The following is a 17034-nucleotide window of genomic DNA, read 5'->3' on the forward strand; positions in this document are numbered from 1 at the left end:
CCCATACATCAGGTGTCCCCATCACAGTGTGCCTATCACAGAAACCGCATACATCAGGTCTTCCCTTCACACTGTGCCCATACATCGGGTGTCAAAATCACAGCACGCCCATGCATCAGGTGTCCCCATCACAGTGTGCCAATCAAAGCACCCCCATACATCAGATGTTCCCATCACAGTGTGCCAATCACAGCACCCCCATACGCCAGGTGTCCTCATCACAGTGTGCCAATCAAAGCACCCCCCATACATCAGTTGTCCCCATCACAGTGTGCCAATGAAAGCACCCCCATACATCAGATGTTCCCATCACAGTGTGCCAATCACAGCACCCCCATACACCAGGTGTCCTCATCACAGTGTGCCAATCACAGCACCCCCCATGCATCAGGTGTCCCCATCACAGTGTGCCAATCAAAGCACCCCCATACATCAGGTGTCCCCATCACAGTGTGCCAATCAAAGCACCCCCATACATCAGATGTTCTCATCACAGTGTGCCAATCACAGCACCCCCTTACATCAGGTGTCCCCATCACAGTGTGCCAATCAAAGTGCCCACATACATCAGATGTTCCCATCACAGTGTGCCAATCACAGCACCCCCATACATCAGGTGTCCCCATCACAGTGTGCCAATCACAGCACCCCATACATCAGGTGTCCCCATCACAGTGTGCCAATCAAAGCACCCACATACATCAGATGTTCCCATCACAGTGTGCCAATCACAGCACCCCCATACATCAGGTGTCCCGATCACAGTGTGCCAATCACAGCACCCTCATAAATCAGGCGTCCCCATCACAGTGTGCCAATCAAAGCACCCCCATACATCAGATGTTCTCATCACAGTGTGCCAATTAAAGCACCCCCATACATCAGGTGTTCTTTTCACAGTGTGCCCATACATCAGGTGTCCCCATCACAGCACCTCCATACATCAGGTATCCCCATCATAGCACCCCCTTACATCAGGTGTCCCCATCATAGCACCCTGATACATCAGGTGTTCCCTTCACAGTGTGCCCATACATCGGGTTTCCCCATCACTGCACCCCCATACATCAGGTGTCCCCATCACAGCAACCCCATACATCAGGTGTCCCCATCACAGCGCCCCCATATATATGTCGTGCCCCCTTCCTTGTACTCATAGTAAACAAATACTGTTTCCACCTGAAATGAAGATGCTTTTTCACAGCAACGAGAAAATTCGAAGGAGCGGGATAGGAAAATGCTTCTTGAATGAACAAATTTCTAACAATGAATGTGTTTTTCGTCATGGGAATGAATGGGAAAGTCCATTCATTCCAACACCGAATGTTAAAAAGCAAAAGAAATTTTGAAGTGCTTACGAACAACATTCACCCAAGCCAATGAATGTACTAAGAATAGTGCAGGTAAGCTGGGGCAGCCACAGTTAAGTTTTTATCAGGGGAAAGATGTTATTACATGTTATACATGTTGTGCCATATTTCAGAGTAAAAGTTGATTCAACTTCTCAGAGCCTGGTCTGAAGTTACTCAAAGGGTGCATGGGAGGTCTTGGTGTATTACTAGAGAACTTGGGTCCATAACCACATTATGGGGTATGTGTAATATCACCACGACAGAGGTTTATTCAAGAAGGAAGGAGGAGGTAAGAAGGAAGAGGTAGTTGCCATGAGTGATCACAAGGAAGAACAGCAACCAGTCGTGGGTGTGGTACCTGGTTAGGTTACGGGTTCTCTGGTAGCGATGTGGTTGGAGATTTGACTCCTTCCCTAGCCGTCTGTCTCTGCCAGACACTGGGAGAGGACTAGCATCACAAAGATCTAAGGCCCCGGTCACTAGGTGGACGAGTAGAGTTAAGTAAAAGCATGCATGATATACGTGCTTTGTGCTTACTGGCAGTGGTGTATTTTGGTTCTGTGCTGCCCTAGGCAAGATTAAAATTGGGCGCCCCCCTTCCCCTCCTATGTAAATTTGCCCCACTCCTTTTTTAACGGATTGAAGGACTACAAGTCCCAGCATGAACCCCTGAGATTTCACGAGAGGTGGGGTGGGTGTGGGAGAGAGAGAGGGGGGCGGGTGAGATGAGAGAGAGAGGGAGGGGTGAGAGAGAGAGAGGGGGGATGAGAGAGAGAGGGGGGATGAGAGAGAGAGGGGGGGTGAGTGAGAGAGGGGGGTGAGTGAGAGAGGGGGGATGAGTGAGAGAGGGAGGGGGGATGAGAGAGATAGAGGGGGGGTGAGAGAGAGGGGGTGAGAGAGAGAGAGGGGGGGATGAGAGAGAGAGAGGGGGATAAGAGAGGGGGATGAGAGAGAGAGGAAGATAAGAGAGAGGGGGATGCGAGAGGGGGATGAGAGAGAGAGGGAGGGTTGAGAGGGGGGGGTGAGAGAGAGAGAGGGGGGATGAGAGAGGCGGCTCTAGCAACCAATGGCCAATAGAGTCTCAGGTGGAGGGGGGCGGCTTTTTTGCTGCCCCCCTGCAAAGTGCCACCCTAGGCCTGGGCCTTGTTGGCCTAGGCCAAAATACAGCACTGCTTACTGGGACCCCGTTCTATTACTGGAAGGGAGGTACACTGACTGGTGGAGTGGTCCCTCCAAATGCAACATATACCTGTACAAGTGTGTAGGACATGGGACAAAGCAGCTTATGAGGGAACTCTATACTTTAAGTACTGAACACCTTTCATCTGGGGGAGACCGCTTTAATGTTTGATTCTCCACATGACCGCGGCTCCAGTCTGGTCCCCAGAATTGGTCAGCAGCACACCTTCGAGCGAAGTGTTAGCCCACCTGCAAGTTACTGACCCAGCTCAACGCATATTGTAGCCCAAAGGATCCCGGGGTAGGCCTCTCACGTAACCCAGGCTTGGTGTCCAAAGAGGAGGGAAACATGGAGGACATACCAACCACCCTATCAACCCACCCTTACATGTTATCTAAAGTGGAAAAAAATAACACATCTACTATCAGAATCAATAGATAATAATAATAATCATCAAGGAGTGCCAAGGTTATTAGACTGCATTATTTTATTTTGCACATATGTCCAATGTAAAGTGCTATGTAGACCTGACCCTACACCCTCAGGCATCTGTGCTTGGGTCTTCGACCAGCCAGTATTCTTTATTATAAAGATAGAGGATGTAGGATTTTTACATTTTGGAGAAGTATGTAGTTTTACATGAATTTGGCATGGCATAACTTTCTTGCAATCCACTATGCAGCAAAGCTCAGACTGTTGCACTGACGCTGTTTTTCATAGCTTTAATACGCTGTGATAGGATTATTTACATTACTTACATTGAGCAAATTATATTATTTACATATATATGAAATATAACTTTAAACCAACTACTGATCTCTCTCACTGGCTCATTCGATTCTGGTCTCCATCCATTCATGGTCCATTGGTGGAAAGTCCAATTGTTGCAGGACTCAGAATTCCCAGATTGTCTTTAATGCATTCAATGCGAGCTTTAAGAAAGCCATTGCCCCATGAAGGTAGCACCAACGTTCCGTCCTCCATCCCCATTGGCTGTTCTGGCCATTACAGGCAGGAAAGTTTTGCTGGCGCGTGTCTTCGGCTCACACATTGCTTTGCATTGTCCCACCAATTGTCCCACCAATTGTCCCACCAATTGTCCCACCAATTATCCCACCAATTGGTAAACCATCGTAGAGAGTGTTAAAACGAAGGCAGTAATTCTGGTCGGCATTATCGTATATCGGCTGTGAAGAAATTCAATAATATTAATATAAATGAAATTAAATTCTAACATTGACAGCATTCTTTAAAACATTTGCCTTTACAAGTTAGAACAGCCTTTCTCAACCTTTTTACCCCCGAGGAACCCTTGAAATCATTTTTAGGTTCTTAGGGAACCCCAGCAAAAAAAGCAATTCCCCTACAGCTCATGGTACATTAGCATGATTAATACATCAAAGAAGGTTTTAAATATCAGAAAAAGTCAAGGTGTCATAGTTAGTGTTCATGCTATCATTAATGGTTGGTTTAGTAGTGGAAATTACCCCTTGCATTGGTGATCAGTGATGGTTGGAGATCTATCCACCATTGCTCAAAGCCAATGGTGGAACTACCAGGGTCGCAGATGTCACACTTGCGACTGGGCCCTGGAGTTCCACCACTGTGGGGGGGGGGGGCCTAGCAGTGTTGCAAACCTCCCACCAATAACAGTCTGATTTCTCCCATCCGTAGGACAGAAGGATAATTCTCAATTCCTCCAGGAGCTTCTCTAACTTCACGTTTTAGCACTTAGGCGTGGTGCCTGGGTGTTCTGGTAGATCATAAGCTTAATAATAGCGTGCAATGCCAAGCTGCGGTTTCCAAAGCAAGCAAAGTCCTTCCTTGTATTAACAGAGGCATGGACTCCAGAGAGAGAGATATAATTTTGCCCCTGTACAAATCATTAGTACGATCTCATCTGGAATATGCAGTTCAGTTTTGGGCACCGGTTCTTAAAAAGGATATCGGGGAACTGGAGAAAGTGCAGAGAAGGGCAACCAAACTGATAAGAGGCATGGGAGGAGCTCAGCTATGAGGAAAGATTAGAGGAACTGACTTTATTCTCTCCTGAGAAGAGGAGATTAAGGGGGGGATATGATCACCATGTATAAATACATAAGGGGTCCATATAGTGAACTTGGTGTTGAGTTATTCACTTTAAGGTCAACACAGAGGACAATGGGGGGCACTCTTTACGTCTAGAGGAAAACAGATTTCGTCTCCAAATACGGAAAGGTTTCTTCACCGTAAGAGCTGTGAAAATGTGGAATAGACTCCCTCCAGAGGTGGTTCTGGCCAGCTCACTAGATTGCTATAAAAAAGGTCTGGATTCTTTCCTAGGTGTACATAATATAAATGGGTATTAAAACATTTTTTAGGTAAAGTTGATCCAGGGAATATACGATTGCCCCTTGGAGGATCAGGAAGGAATTTTTTCCCCTGCTTTAGCAAATTGGTTCATGCTTTGCTGGGGTTTATTTTCGCCTTCCTCTGGATCAAAAAATGGGTATAGGATTGTGTATATGGGATTGAACTCGATGGACTTGTGTCTTTTTTCAACCTGACTAACTATGTAATTATGTAGGCAGCCAACACATTGATAGTTTATTCATTTAACCATCAGGCCCCTTTTACACCAGCAGATCAATTTGCCAGACCATCCATTGCTCTTTACGCAGCAGCGGATGTCAGTGGACATGTGTCCGCTGACAACCACCAGCATCCAATCTGGTCCAATCTGCTAAAAACTGACGGATGGGGATTCATTCCCCATCCGTCCAGCGGATCGGATCAGATGACAGACAGATGGAAATGGACAAGCGGTCCATTTCCATCTGACTGCCCTACAGAGAATAGCGGGCTGTGTCCATGTCTGCTCCGCATAGTGGAGAGGACATGGACCTGTCAACCACCTGCTCAGTGGGGATCAGTGGAGAGATCCCCGCTGAGCAGACAGATCCGCTGGATGGGGTCTGCCCAATCTGAAAGGGGCCTTAGGTTAAACGAAAAAAAAAAAAAAAAAGTCAAATTTCCCCCATCTACACATTCCATGTGGATGGGGTAATCCTCCCACTGTGGACCAGTGGCAGAACTACCAGGATCATATGCAACCGGGTCCTGGTGTTCCACCATCATTGGGGTTCCCAGCCTCCTCTTGCTGTCCCGTCCCTGCTATTGAGCAGTGCTGGGCTCTGTCTCTATGGCTGCGGCGGCAGCAGATTTGGACCCGGCGCTGGTTACTTTATAGGGCTGATGGGCACATGTACAGGAGGGCCAGCACACATGGCTGCTGAACATATGGTTGATATATATGTGATTGTACTCTTGATGCTAATAAATACTGTGTTTAGTAGATCCAACTGGGAGAATCACCTGGATCACATCCCGATTGGCATACTAACAGAGAAGGCTATGCAACATTACGGCTGCTAGGTGACTGGCGGGGGGCTCAGCTGTCTACAACCAATAGTGCAAGCTCCCCCGCATGCATCCATCAGCCCCTAATGTAACCAGTACTGGGTCCTTATAGATTGCCACCACTGATATAGAGACAGACGCCAGACCAGCAATGTCAATAGCAGGGGAAAGACAGCAAGAGGATCCTGGGGAACCAGCAGTGGTGGAACGCCAAGTCCCAGTCACAAGTGCAACCTTTGCAACCCTGGTAGTCCTGCCACTGCATTGGACCCTTGTATGGAATTCCCTGGTGTGCTGGTGGCATATTGCTTGCTTCCTGCCACCGTGGGGGGCCAAGACAGTAGGAAAGGGGCCCACAGCAGAACAGATCAGTGGGGAGGGCTGCAGGACTGATGGGGGGGGGGGGGGTCTCATGGTGCCCACCAAGGTTTCTTGAACCAGGGCCCTGAAGGTTCTAGTTACACCCCTGCTCAAAGCTCAAAGCCCCCCCCCCCCCAGCAACCTCAGAAGGAACCCTGGTTGAGAAACACTGGGTTGGAACCTCCATTGGGTTTTTAACCGCATCAGCCCTGGAAGGTTTTACACCCTTAATGACCATTGACCAGGCCATTTTTTGCGATTCAGCACTGCGTTACTTTAACGGACAATTGCGCGGTCGTGCGACGCTGTACCCAAATAAAATGTATGTCCTTTTTTTCCCACAAATAGAGCTTTCTTTTGGTGGTATTTAGACACCTCTGTTTTTTTTGTTGTTTTTTTGCGCTATAAACAAAAAAAGAGCGACAATTTTGAAAAAAAAAAAAAAAAAAAAAACAGTATTTATTACTTCCTGCTATAAAACATATCCAATAAAAAAATTTTTAAAAATCGATTTTTTTCATTAATTTAGACCAATATGTATCCTAATAAGCGCATATTGATTGGTTTGCGCGTCTACAAACTATGGGATATTTTTATGGCATTTTTATTTATTTATTTTTGTTTACTAGTAATGGCGATGATCAGAGTTTTTTAGCAGGACTGCGACATTGCGGCGGACAAATCAGACCCCTACAGACACTTTTGACACTTTTTTGAGGACCAGTGACATTATTACAGTGATCAGTGCACTGTCACTGTACTAATGACACTGGCAGGGAAGGGATTAACATCAGGGGCGATCAAAGGGTTAAATATGTGCTAGGGAGTGCTTTCTAACTGTGGGGGGTGCTCTGACTGGGGGAAGACAGAGATCCGTGTTCCTACTTAGCAGAAACACAAGATCTCCATCTTGTACCCTGTCAGAACGGCAATCTGCCTTGTTTACATAGGCAGACCACCATTCTGCCTCTCTCGGGAACAATAGCCGGTGGTCGGCGGACATTGGGTTACTTGGACCCACTGATTGGCTGCCCCTCTGTCCAATTAGTGCGCAATCGCTCCTCTCGGGGTGGGATTTCGAGCAATAGAGCCACTTTGCCGCAGTAAATGTATGTTAGGCAGTCGGCAAGTGGTTAAAGCCTGAAAAGCAAGGATTGACTGCTTGTTTAGATCTCGGGTTAACTTATCCGATCCTCCACTCTCCCACATGCCAATAGTGGACTGTTCTTTGATGCCCTTGGTCTCTGATCTTTATAACGTCAGGACCTTAGACCACTGTATCATGGGGGATAAGACACTTCGGGAACCAGTCTAGCAGCGTGGAGGATCGGAGGATCAGGTCAGTTAATTCGCTTTTTCTTTGTTTTGTTTCAAATGTAGCGCCTATATATATATATATATATACAGTCATAAATATTGGGACATTCACACAATTCTAATCTTTTTGGCTCTATACACCACCAGCTCCCTGAGCTGTCATCAACTATATTTGGGAAGGGATGGGGTTGGTGGTGAAATCATTAACCAAATATGGCCATATTTGGTCAATATCATTTGGTCATTGTCATTTGGGCAGTGATGTCACTGTTAACCCTGCCCCTTTGCTTAGGTGGTGGGCATTCCTGGTGATGTCAGTGGTTCCTGCAAGCATCCATGTCTTTCCTAAGAACCAGTGATAGTGGGAAGCTATCATATACTGTATAGGTCAGGGATCGGGAACCTTTTTGGCTGAGAGAGCCATGAACACCACATATTTTCAAATGTAATTCTGTGAGAGCCATACTCTATATTTCAGGGGTCGGGAACCTTTATTTAATATTCATATTCAATGTGTGAAAATGCCTGGAGTCCGGTTGGGAAGAGAGCAGAGCAGGCAAGGTATGCAATGGAGTGGTGAAGCGGCTGCAGGCCTGCGAGTGATGGAGGTGAGTATAAGAAAATGGTGGCCGGCCGCTGAAGGCCTCAGAAGTGGATGTGAAAGGCAGCTCCTGTGGGTCCCCGGGTGTCAGAGGGGAAGGAGATCGTGTCTGTCGGGGCACAGGGAGCGGATGGCAGGTCTCCTTACCGAGCCAAGGCCCTCAGATGCCCAGCACACAAACCAGGCAGGGGTACCGTGAGTAGGCTGCGGGGTTGGTAGCGCGCCAATCCGGTCACCCAGAGAAGAACTGAGGGTAGCGGTGGGTAGCTCACAAAGTGTACCGTCGATGGATGCAGAAATCTCCTTGGCACCGGGCACAGCTACGCGGATGGCAGTGGATTGAGTGGTAGATGCGGCGGAGCTCTGGGACTACACGTCCAGCACGGCTCACGTCCGGACATGCCCCTCTTTATTAAAGATTTTTATGCGAGCCAGATGCAGCCATGAAAAGATCCACGTCTGGCTCGCGAACCATAGGTTCCTGACCCCTGGTATAGGTAAATATACAACTTCTATATATGAATATTGGCTCCGCTTAACAGGGGGCCGAAAGGGCAAAAGTTCGGGCATTTGTCCAAATGCCCCAACAGAACCATTGGTTCATCCCTACCAAGCAGCAGAGCCAGTCTGGTGACCTGCATTTTCTCTGCTAAAGTTATTCAATACAACCTGGTCACCTCCAGCCTATGACTGGTCCTGGAAAGAAAAGCAGGAGACTGATGTTACCCTTCCTCTTCAGCCAGCACATGTCCCTGCAGCTCATCTGATTGGCCCCAATACTGCCCCTCCCTGTCTGAGTATTGCTGTACAGGGGTCTACAGGAGGATGATACCAGGTCAAGTCTCTTCCACAGTAACTGGGATAAATTTAGAGTTCAGTAATTTTATGGTGTGCACACCATACTTTTTATAAAAGTCGCACTATTACCTCAATTCCTCAGATCTAATCTAAGAGTAGAGCAAAACAGGAACTAAAATTGGTCCTTTTATCTCGTCTAAAGGAAGTGGTGCAAACGCTCTGTCAGAGTTCCTGGCTATGCTTCCAATCAGTTAGTGGTGTTCCTACATGTTGCACTTTTTATGACAAAAAATAAATGAACACATCAAAGTATCTCTCCACTGCACACCAAATCAGAATAAATTAAAGCTCCATCAGGCTAGTAGACCCCTTTGTAATGGCATGTATTTTGGAGCTCAAGAATCAAGCCTTTGTCAGAGCTCCTGGGAGATAGAAGAATCTATCATGACAGTTGTAGACCAATACCGCCAGTTTTAGTAAATCAACCCCAATGTCTACAAGAATGTCACCTTCAAATAATAGTGTCTGGTAGAGCTGCACGATTCTGGCCAAAATGAGAATCACAATTTTTTTTGCTTGGAATAAAGATCACGATTCTCTCACGATTCTCTGTGTAACATCTTTTACATTGTAAAAAAAATTGGGATAACTTTACAGTTTTGTTTTATTTTTTTTATTTTTTTATTCATTAAAGTGTATTAATTGCGTTTGAAAGACTGCTGCGCAAATACAGTGTGACATAAACATTTACAACAATCACAATTTTATTCTGCAGGGTCTCTGCTAAAAAAAAATATATAAATGTTTGGGGGTTCTAACTACTTTTCTAGGAAAAATAAACTGATTTAACTTGCAAGCAACAAGTGTAGGAAAAAGGTTTAGTCTTTAAGAGGTTAAACTTCCTTCCTCTGGCAGAGGGAAAGAAAAGATACAATGTAATCATTTGTGTTTACAGTTCAGTGGGAGACTAATGCTGATAGGCTTTTGCGGGAGGCTTTTTTTTTTTTTTTTTTTTTGACAGCTGCTCCCTCAAAGCTATGTAAAGAATCCAGCAAGTGTCATGTTAAGATCGTCAGGGGGAGTGAATCGCGATCTCGATTCTGTTACGATTAATCGTGCAGCTCTAGTGTCTGGTGTTTCCAGTAAAGGGTACTACAGCATACAAAGACATTATGGACACTTGTAACCTTCCAACCTTATAGTAACAGTTTGGGGAAGATGCTTTTCTCTTCCAGCATGACTATGCCCTGTGTACAAGGCCAGTTCCGTAAAAGCATGGTTTGACCAGTTGGGTGTGGAGGAACTCAGGTGTCCTGCACAGAGCCCTGACCTTACTCCTACTGAGCACCATTCATAAAGACATGGTTTGACCAGTTGGGTGTGGAGGAACTCGGGTGTCCTGCACAGAGCCCTGACCTTACTCCTACTGAAAACCATTCATAAAGACATGGTTTGACCAGTTGGGTGTGGAGGAACTCAGGTGTCCTGCACAGAGCCCTGACCTTACTCCTACTGAAAACCATTCATAAAGACATGTTTTGACCAGTTGGGTGTGGAGGAACCCAGGTGTTCTGCAGAGACCTGACCTCAACCCTACTGAGCACCATTCATAAAGACATGGTTTGAGCACTTAATTGTGAAGGAACTTGGATGTTCAGCACAAAGACCAACCTCAACCCTTCTAGGCACCATTTATAAAGACATGGTTTGACCCAGGGCTTTTTTTCAGCGGGAACGCAGGGGAACGCAGTTCCGGCACCTTCAGAACTGAATGTATGTAATGGCAAGGGGTGCTGGGGTGTGCTGGAGGGTCTATTGATGCTGGCTAATAGGGAATCTATTGCTGCAGAGGATGGGGGTCTATTGTTGCTGGGGTGGTCTTCTGTTGCTCATGGGGAATTTATTGTTGCTGGGGTGGGTCTTTTGCTGCTGGTGGGTCAGTTGTTGCTGGGAGGGATTTATTCTTGAGGGAGGGGTCTTTGTTGCTGGCTGCTGGAGGGTCTATTGATGCTGGCTACTGAGGAATCTAGTGTTGCTGGAGGGGATCTATTTGTTGTTGAAGGGGATCTATTTGCCGCTGGAGGGGATCTATTTGTGCAGAGGGTCTATTGTTGCTGGGGAAGTCTGTTGTTGCTGGTGGGGTATCATGTTGCAGGGAATCAATCATTGCTGGGAGGGATCTACTGTTGAGGGATGGGCCTAATGCTGCTGGCTGCTGGAGAGTCTATTGATGCTGGATGTTGGAAGTCCATTGTTGCAGGGGTGGATCTATTGTCGCCGGGGTGTCCATTGTGTCTAGATCTATTATATTGCCTTTCTTGTTATCGTTAATTCTCTAAAAGGGGTGGTACTGGGAGGTGGGTAGGAGGTGAAACCAAGGAATGGTGCTCGGGGGTGGGTAGGGGACGGAGTTAAGCGGTGACTAACAAGGGAGGAGTTCCTGCACCTATTCTCTGAGAAAAAAAGCCCTGGTTTGACCAATTGGGTGCAGAGGAACTCGGATGTTTGATGAGTAATATTACTGTCCTTCATAGAGCCCTGACCTCAACCCTACTGAACACCATTCATAAAGACATGGTTTGAGGAGTTTGGGGTGGTGTAACATTACTGTCCTTCATAGACCCCTGACCTCAACTCTACTGAACACCTTTGAGATGAGTTGGAATAATGATAGCAATTCAGGCTTTTCATTAAGTTGTGAGCAAGGTGCAGCTCGGTGTGCTGGGTAGTAAACACACAGAGTCCAAGTCAGGCAATGAAGTTATATTGTAGAAAAAGTACAAACGCAACTCTGCAGATAGGCACACCTGTCTGGACCTACTTATGAATTGAGATAGTGGTCTGGCGACTCCTGAAGATAGGTAGATGTAGTCCCTGCATTGCCCCTACTCTTCTGGAACCTTTCCCTACCTCTAAGTACTGTCCCAGCCAGTCGGGAATCCTGTCCTTACACTAGCTACTAGCATACAGTGCACCAAACCCAGGAGTCAGAATCCTAAATAGACTCTGCCTAACCCAAGATGGCCACTGGAGTCACATGAGGAACCAGCTGTTTTCCCGTGACTGCAGGAAGTGGTATAGAAACCAAGTTTCTCACAACTTCTTTCCCTTTCTGCATTGCCGCTATGGTTGAGCGCCACCTGCAGTGGGAAGTACAGACTGCACCTGTCTACAAAGTGAAATCATTAAAATATACTGTCAGCATCAAGAAAAGCTTCTCTGTTTGATTTAGCTTTAAAGTGAACACAGGCAGCAGCATTTCCTGAGAAATGGAACATTTAACTTTAAAAACACTAGACGTGTGCAGAACAGAAATATGTGTTCCATTCGTTTCAGATAGATTCATTATGTTACTAATTTAGTTTTGTTGATTTGTTTTGGAATTCGTTTAGTTTCAATTTGTTTACTTAAATTTAGTTTTGTTTAATATTCTCTAGCGAATTCCAAATTTTCAGAATGGTTCCAATTTGGATCTGTCGTAAAATGATTGCCCAATTCGAATTCTGTTTGAAGAATAGCTGCTTGTTAAGGAGCAGGCCGGGAAGCTGGCTGTCCCGTCCTTAACAACCGATGATTTATCAGCTGTCAGCGGGCTTCCCCACTGGCAGCTGAAATGTAAACAAAAGAATTCCGGCAAAAAAACAATGTGGGGGTCCCCCCCCCCAATCCATACCTGGCCTTCACCTTTCCTGGCCTGTCGGGCTGCATGCTCGAATAAGGGGCTGGTATAGGTTGGTGGGAGGGACCCCACACACTGTTTTTTTTTTTTTCAGAATTTTCGAATACCAGAATTATTTTGTTTACATTTCAGCTCTCAGTAGGGAAGCCCGCTGACAGCTGATGAGTCATCTGTTGTTAAGAACATGGAGGCTGGTTTCCCGGTCCTTAACTGTTTGCTGACCGCTTACTGCATATATACTGCGGCAGTGTGGCTCTCCCCGGCAAACTGACGTAAGGGCTACGTCAGTCGCTTGGAGGCAGCTAGGAGGCTTTCGCCCCCGCTCGTCAGCAGGGAAGCCTGACATCCGCGATCGTTTCCCGCTAAGAGAGAAGAACGATTGTGAACACAGCCGACCGTTTTTCTCCCTGGAATGTTCATAGAGGCCCGGTGATCCTTCTATATAGGATCACAGGTCTCTATAGTCATTCCACAAGCCACGCTCCCCACAGTTAGAAACATGCCCCTAGGTACACATTTAACCCCTTGATTACCCACAGTGTTAACCCCTTCCCTGCCAGTGTCATTATTACAGTAACAGTGCATATTTTTAGTACTGATTACTGTAATAATGTCACTGGTCCCCCCAAAAGTGTCAAAAATGTCAGTTGGGGGTCTGATCTGTCTGCCGGGGTCTGATCTGTCCGCCGCAATGTTGCAGTCCCGCAAAAAATCTCAGATTGCCGCCATTACTAGTAAAAAAAAAAAAAAAAAACAATAAAAATGACATAAATCTTTCCCATAGTTAGTAGACACACTAACTTTTGCGCAAACCAATCAAAATAAGCCTATTGTGATTTTTTTTTACCAAAAATATGTAGCAGAAAACAAATTGGCCTAAAATGTTAAAAAAAAAAAATTATTTTTTTTTTTGGGACTGTTATATATCAGAATGGGAAAAATATTGTTTTTTTTTTCTTTTTTTTCCAGAATTGTCGCTCTTTTTTTGTTTATAGTGCAAAAAATAAAAATCGCACAGGTTATAAAATACCACCATAAGAAAGCTCTGTTTGTGGGAAAAAAAGGACATACATTTTTTTTTTAGGTACAGCGTCGCACGACTGCGCAATTGTCTGTTAAAATATTGCAGTGCCGAATCGCAAAATATGGCCTGGTCATTAAGGGGGAAAATCTTCCGGTCCAGAAGTGGTTAACAACCAGCTATTCTTCACACAGTATTTAAATCGGTCAATCATTTTTCAACCGATCTGAATTCAAATCGTTCCGAAAATTTGGAATTCATTAGAAAATTAATAAACAAAATGAAATTAAACTAGTTTCAACTAAATTCATTACTATTTCATTTGGAGATTCGGATACATCCGAATAACCAAGAATTTGTCTGAATTTTTATCTGGACCGACACAAATTGCAAGTCTAAAAAAAACACCCAGGTCAGTGTGATAACCAAAAGGTGGGAGGAAATGTGTTGAATCAACTAGGTAACTTCCTACACAATTAGGACCAATTAATAAATTAGGGAAAATTAAAGAATATCCAAACCCAAAAACAATAATGTAATATACCACATCTAAAGGACTGGTAAGTTGCAATAAATTACATTTTTGGTTTAATACACATTAACTAAAGTCCTGAGCGTGTGATCAGCTGACAGCATGGAAGTAACAACTGCAACCCCAACCAACCACAGGCCTCTTATTGACATGTACAGACATAGAGGTCAGTCATCTCAACTATATTATCGAGCAATGAAGTCTCACCTCTTCTCTCTGCTGGATCTCCGTGCTGGTTTGTTGGATTTTATCTGGTGGTTTTCTAAACGCATAATAAGAGATGTGAGAAAGGTCAGCTTCAATTAATGCACAAAATCAGAGATTTGTCTTTTTTTAACTTTTCTACAACCTTCAAATGGCAGTAAATCACTGGATAATGCTAAAAGTCACCCCTCCTCCATTCTGCACATTTTACAATGTTTTTTTTTTTTTTTTTTTTTTTTTTTTTTATGTGAATTAACCACTCTGCTCCAGCTGACATGTCTTTATTATTACTTTATGGGTGCAAAGATAATAAAATACAGATTTTGCCAGAATTCTAACATTTGCTACTAATTGCCTGATCAGGCTTCTGCTGTTTGCCTAAACAGCAGTGGGGAAAGGGGGCAGGAGCAGGAGTATGAGCAGAAGTAATGGAAGGGAGCAGGAGCATAAGCAGAAGTAAGAAGAGGAAGCAAGAGTTTGAGCAGAATTAGGGAGAGAGGGCAGCAGCATAATCAGAATTAGGGAAAGGGAGCAGGAGTACGAGAGGAAGTAGGGAGAAGGGGGCAGGAGTATGAGCAAAATTAGGGATAGGGGGTAGGAGTATGAGCAGAAGTAGTGAAAGGGGGTTGGAGTATGAGCAGAAGTAGGAAAAGGGGGTAGGAGTATGAGCAGAAGCAGGTGAAGGAGCAGGAGTATGTGCATGAGCAATGGGAGGGGGCTGTAGTGTGGGCAGGAGGAAAAGGGGAGGCAGGAGTATGGGCAGAAGCAGGTGGACAGGCAGGAGTATGAGCAGAACCAAGTGGGGGAGAGGGAGTATGAGCAGGAGCAAGTGGAGAGGGAAGCATAAGCAGAAGTAGGGGGAGGGAGCAGGAGTAAGAGCAGAATTAGGGAGAGGGGGCAGGAGTAAGAGCAGAATTAGGGAGATGGGGCAGGAGTATGAGCGGAAGTAGGGAGAGGGGGCAGGAGTATGAGAAGATTTAGGAAGATTGGGCAGGAGTATGAGAAGTATCAGGGAGAGGAGCAGGAGTATGAGAAGTATCAGGAAGAGGGGGCAGGAGTATAAGAAAAGTAGGGGGAAGGGGCAGGAGTATGAGCAGAATTAGGGAGAGGAGGTAGGAGTATGAGCAGAATTAGGGAGAGGGGGCAGGAGTATGAGAAGAAGTAGGGAGGGGGAAGATGTTTGAGAAGAATTAGGGAGAGGGGCAGGAATATGAGCAGAATTAGGAAGCGGGGGCAGGAGTATAAACAGAATTAGGGAGAGCGGCAGGAGTATGAGTAGAAGTAGAGAAAGGGGTAGGAGTATGAGCAGAAGCAGGTGAAGGAGCAGGAGTATAAGCATGAGCAATGGGAGGGGGCAGAACTATGGGCAAGAGGAAAAAGGGGCACAGGATTATGAACAGAAGCAGGTGGACAGGCAGGAGTATGAGCAGAACCAAGTGGGGGAGAGGGAGTATGAGAAAGAGCAATTATATAGGGCAGAAATAGGGAGAGGGGGCAGGAGTATGAGCAGAATTAAGGAGAGGGAGCAGGAGTATGAGCAGAATTAGCAGAAGGGGGCAGGCGTAGGAGCATAAGTAGGGAAAGAGGGTATGAGTATGAGCAGAAGCAGGTGAAGGAGCAGGAGTATGAGCAAGAGCAATCGGAGGGGGCAGGAGTATGGGCAGGAGGAAAAGGAGACAGAAGTATGAGCAGAAGCAGGTGGACAGGCAGGAATATGAGCAGAACCAAGTGGGGGAGAGGGAGTATGAGCAGGAGCAAGTGGAGAGGGTAGCATAAGAAGAAGTAGGAGGGGGCAGGAGTAAGAGCAGAATTAGGGAGAAGGGGCAGGAGTATGAGCGGAACCAAGTGGGGGAGAAGGATTATGAGCAGAAGAAAGTGGAGAAGGGAGCATAAGCAGAAGTAGGGGGAGGGGGCAGGAGTAAGAGCAGAATTAGGGAGAGGGGGCAGGCGTATGAGCAGAATAGAGAGAGGGGGCAGGAGTATGAGCAGAAGTAGGGAGAGGGGGCAGGAGTATGAGAAGAATCAGGGAGAGGGGGCAGGAGTATGAGCATAAGTAGGGAGAGGGGGCAGGAGTTTGAGAAGAATTAGGAAGAGGGGCAGGAATGTCAGCAGAATTAAGTAGAGGGGCAGGAATATAAGCAAAATTAGGGAGAGGGGGCAGGAATATAAGCAGAATTAGGGAGAGGGGGCACGAATATAAATGGAATTAGGAAGAGGGGGCAGGAGTATGAGTCGGATTAGGGAGAGGGGGCAGTAGTATGAGTAGAAGTAGGGTAAGGGGGTAGGAGTATGAGAAGAATCAGGGAGAGGGGGCAGGAGTATGAGCATAAGTAGGGAGAGGGGGCAGGAGTATGAGCATAAGTAGGGAGAGGGGGCAGGTGTATGAGAAGAATCAGGGAGAGGGGGCAGGAGTATGAGCATAAGTAGGGAGAGGAGGCAGGAGTTTGAGAAGAATTAGGAAGAGGGGCAGGAATATCAGCAGAATTAAGCAGAGGGGCAGGAATATAAGCAAAATTAGGGAGAGGGGGCAGGAATATAAGCAGAATTAGGGAGAGGGGGCATGAATATAAATTGAATTAGGAAGAGGGGGC

At 46.0% G+C, this 17034-nt stretch overlaps 1 protein-coding gene across 1 annotated transcript in view; it reads right to left on the reverse strand.

The window, feature by feature from the left end:
* Positions 1-1619: 1619 nt before the first annotated feature.
* The window catches only part of LOC309547925 (uncharacterized protein), a gene marked incomplete at both ends in the record, with an annotated part of 104317 nt that continues 88902 nt past the window's right edge, over positions 1620-17034 (reverse strand). The window contains 3 exons of the mRNA XM_082247923.1: positions 1620-1831; positions 3638-3719; positions 14447-14501. Of these exons, the coding sequence (XP_082104049.1) occupies positions 1620-1831; positions 3638-3719; positions 14447-14501 (349 nt within the window). The remainder of the gene's footprint in view (positions 1832-3637; positions 3720-14446; positions 14502-17034) is intronic.

The sequence above is a fragment of the Pelophylax lessonae genome (assembly GCF_965119305.1).
Source record: "Pelophylax lessonae genome assembly, chromosome: 2".
In the NCBI taxonomy this organism is placed as follows: Eukaryota; Metazoa; Chordata; class Amphibia; order Anura; family Ranidae; genus Pelophylax; species Pelophylax lessonae.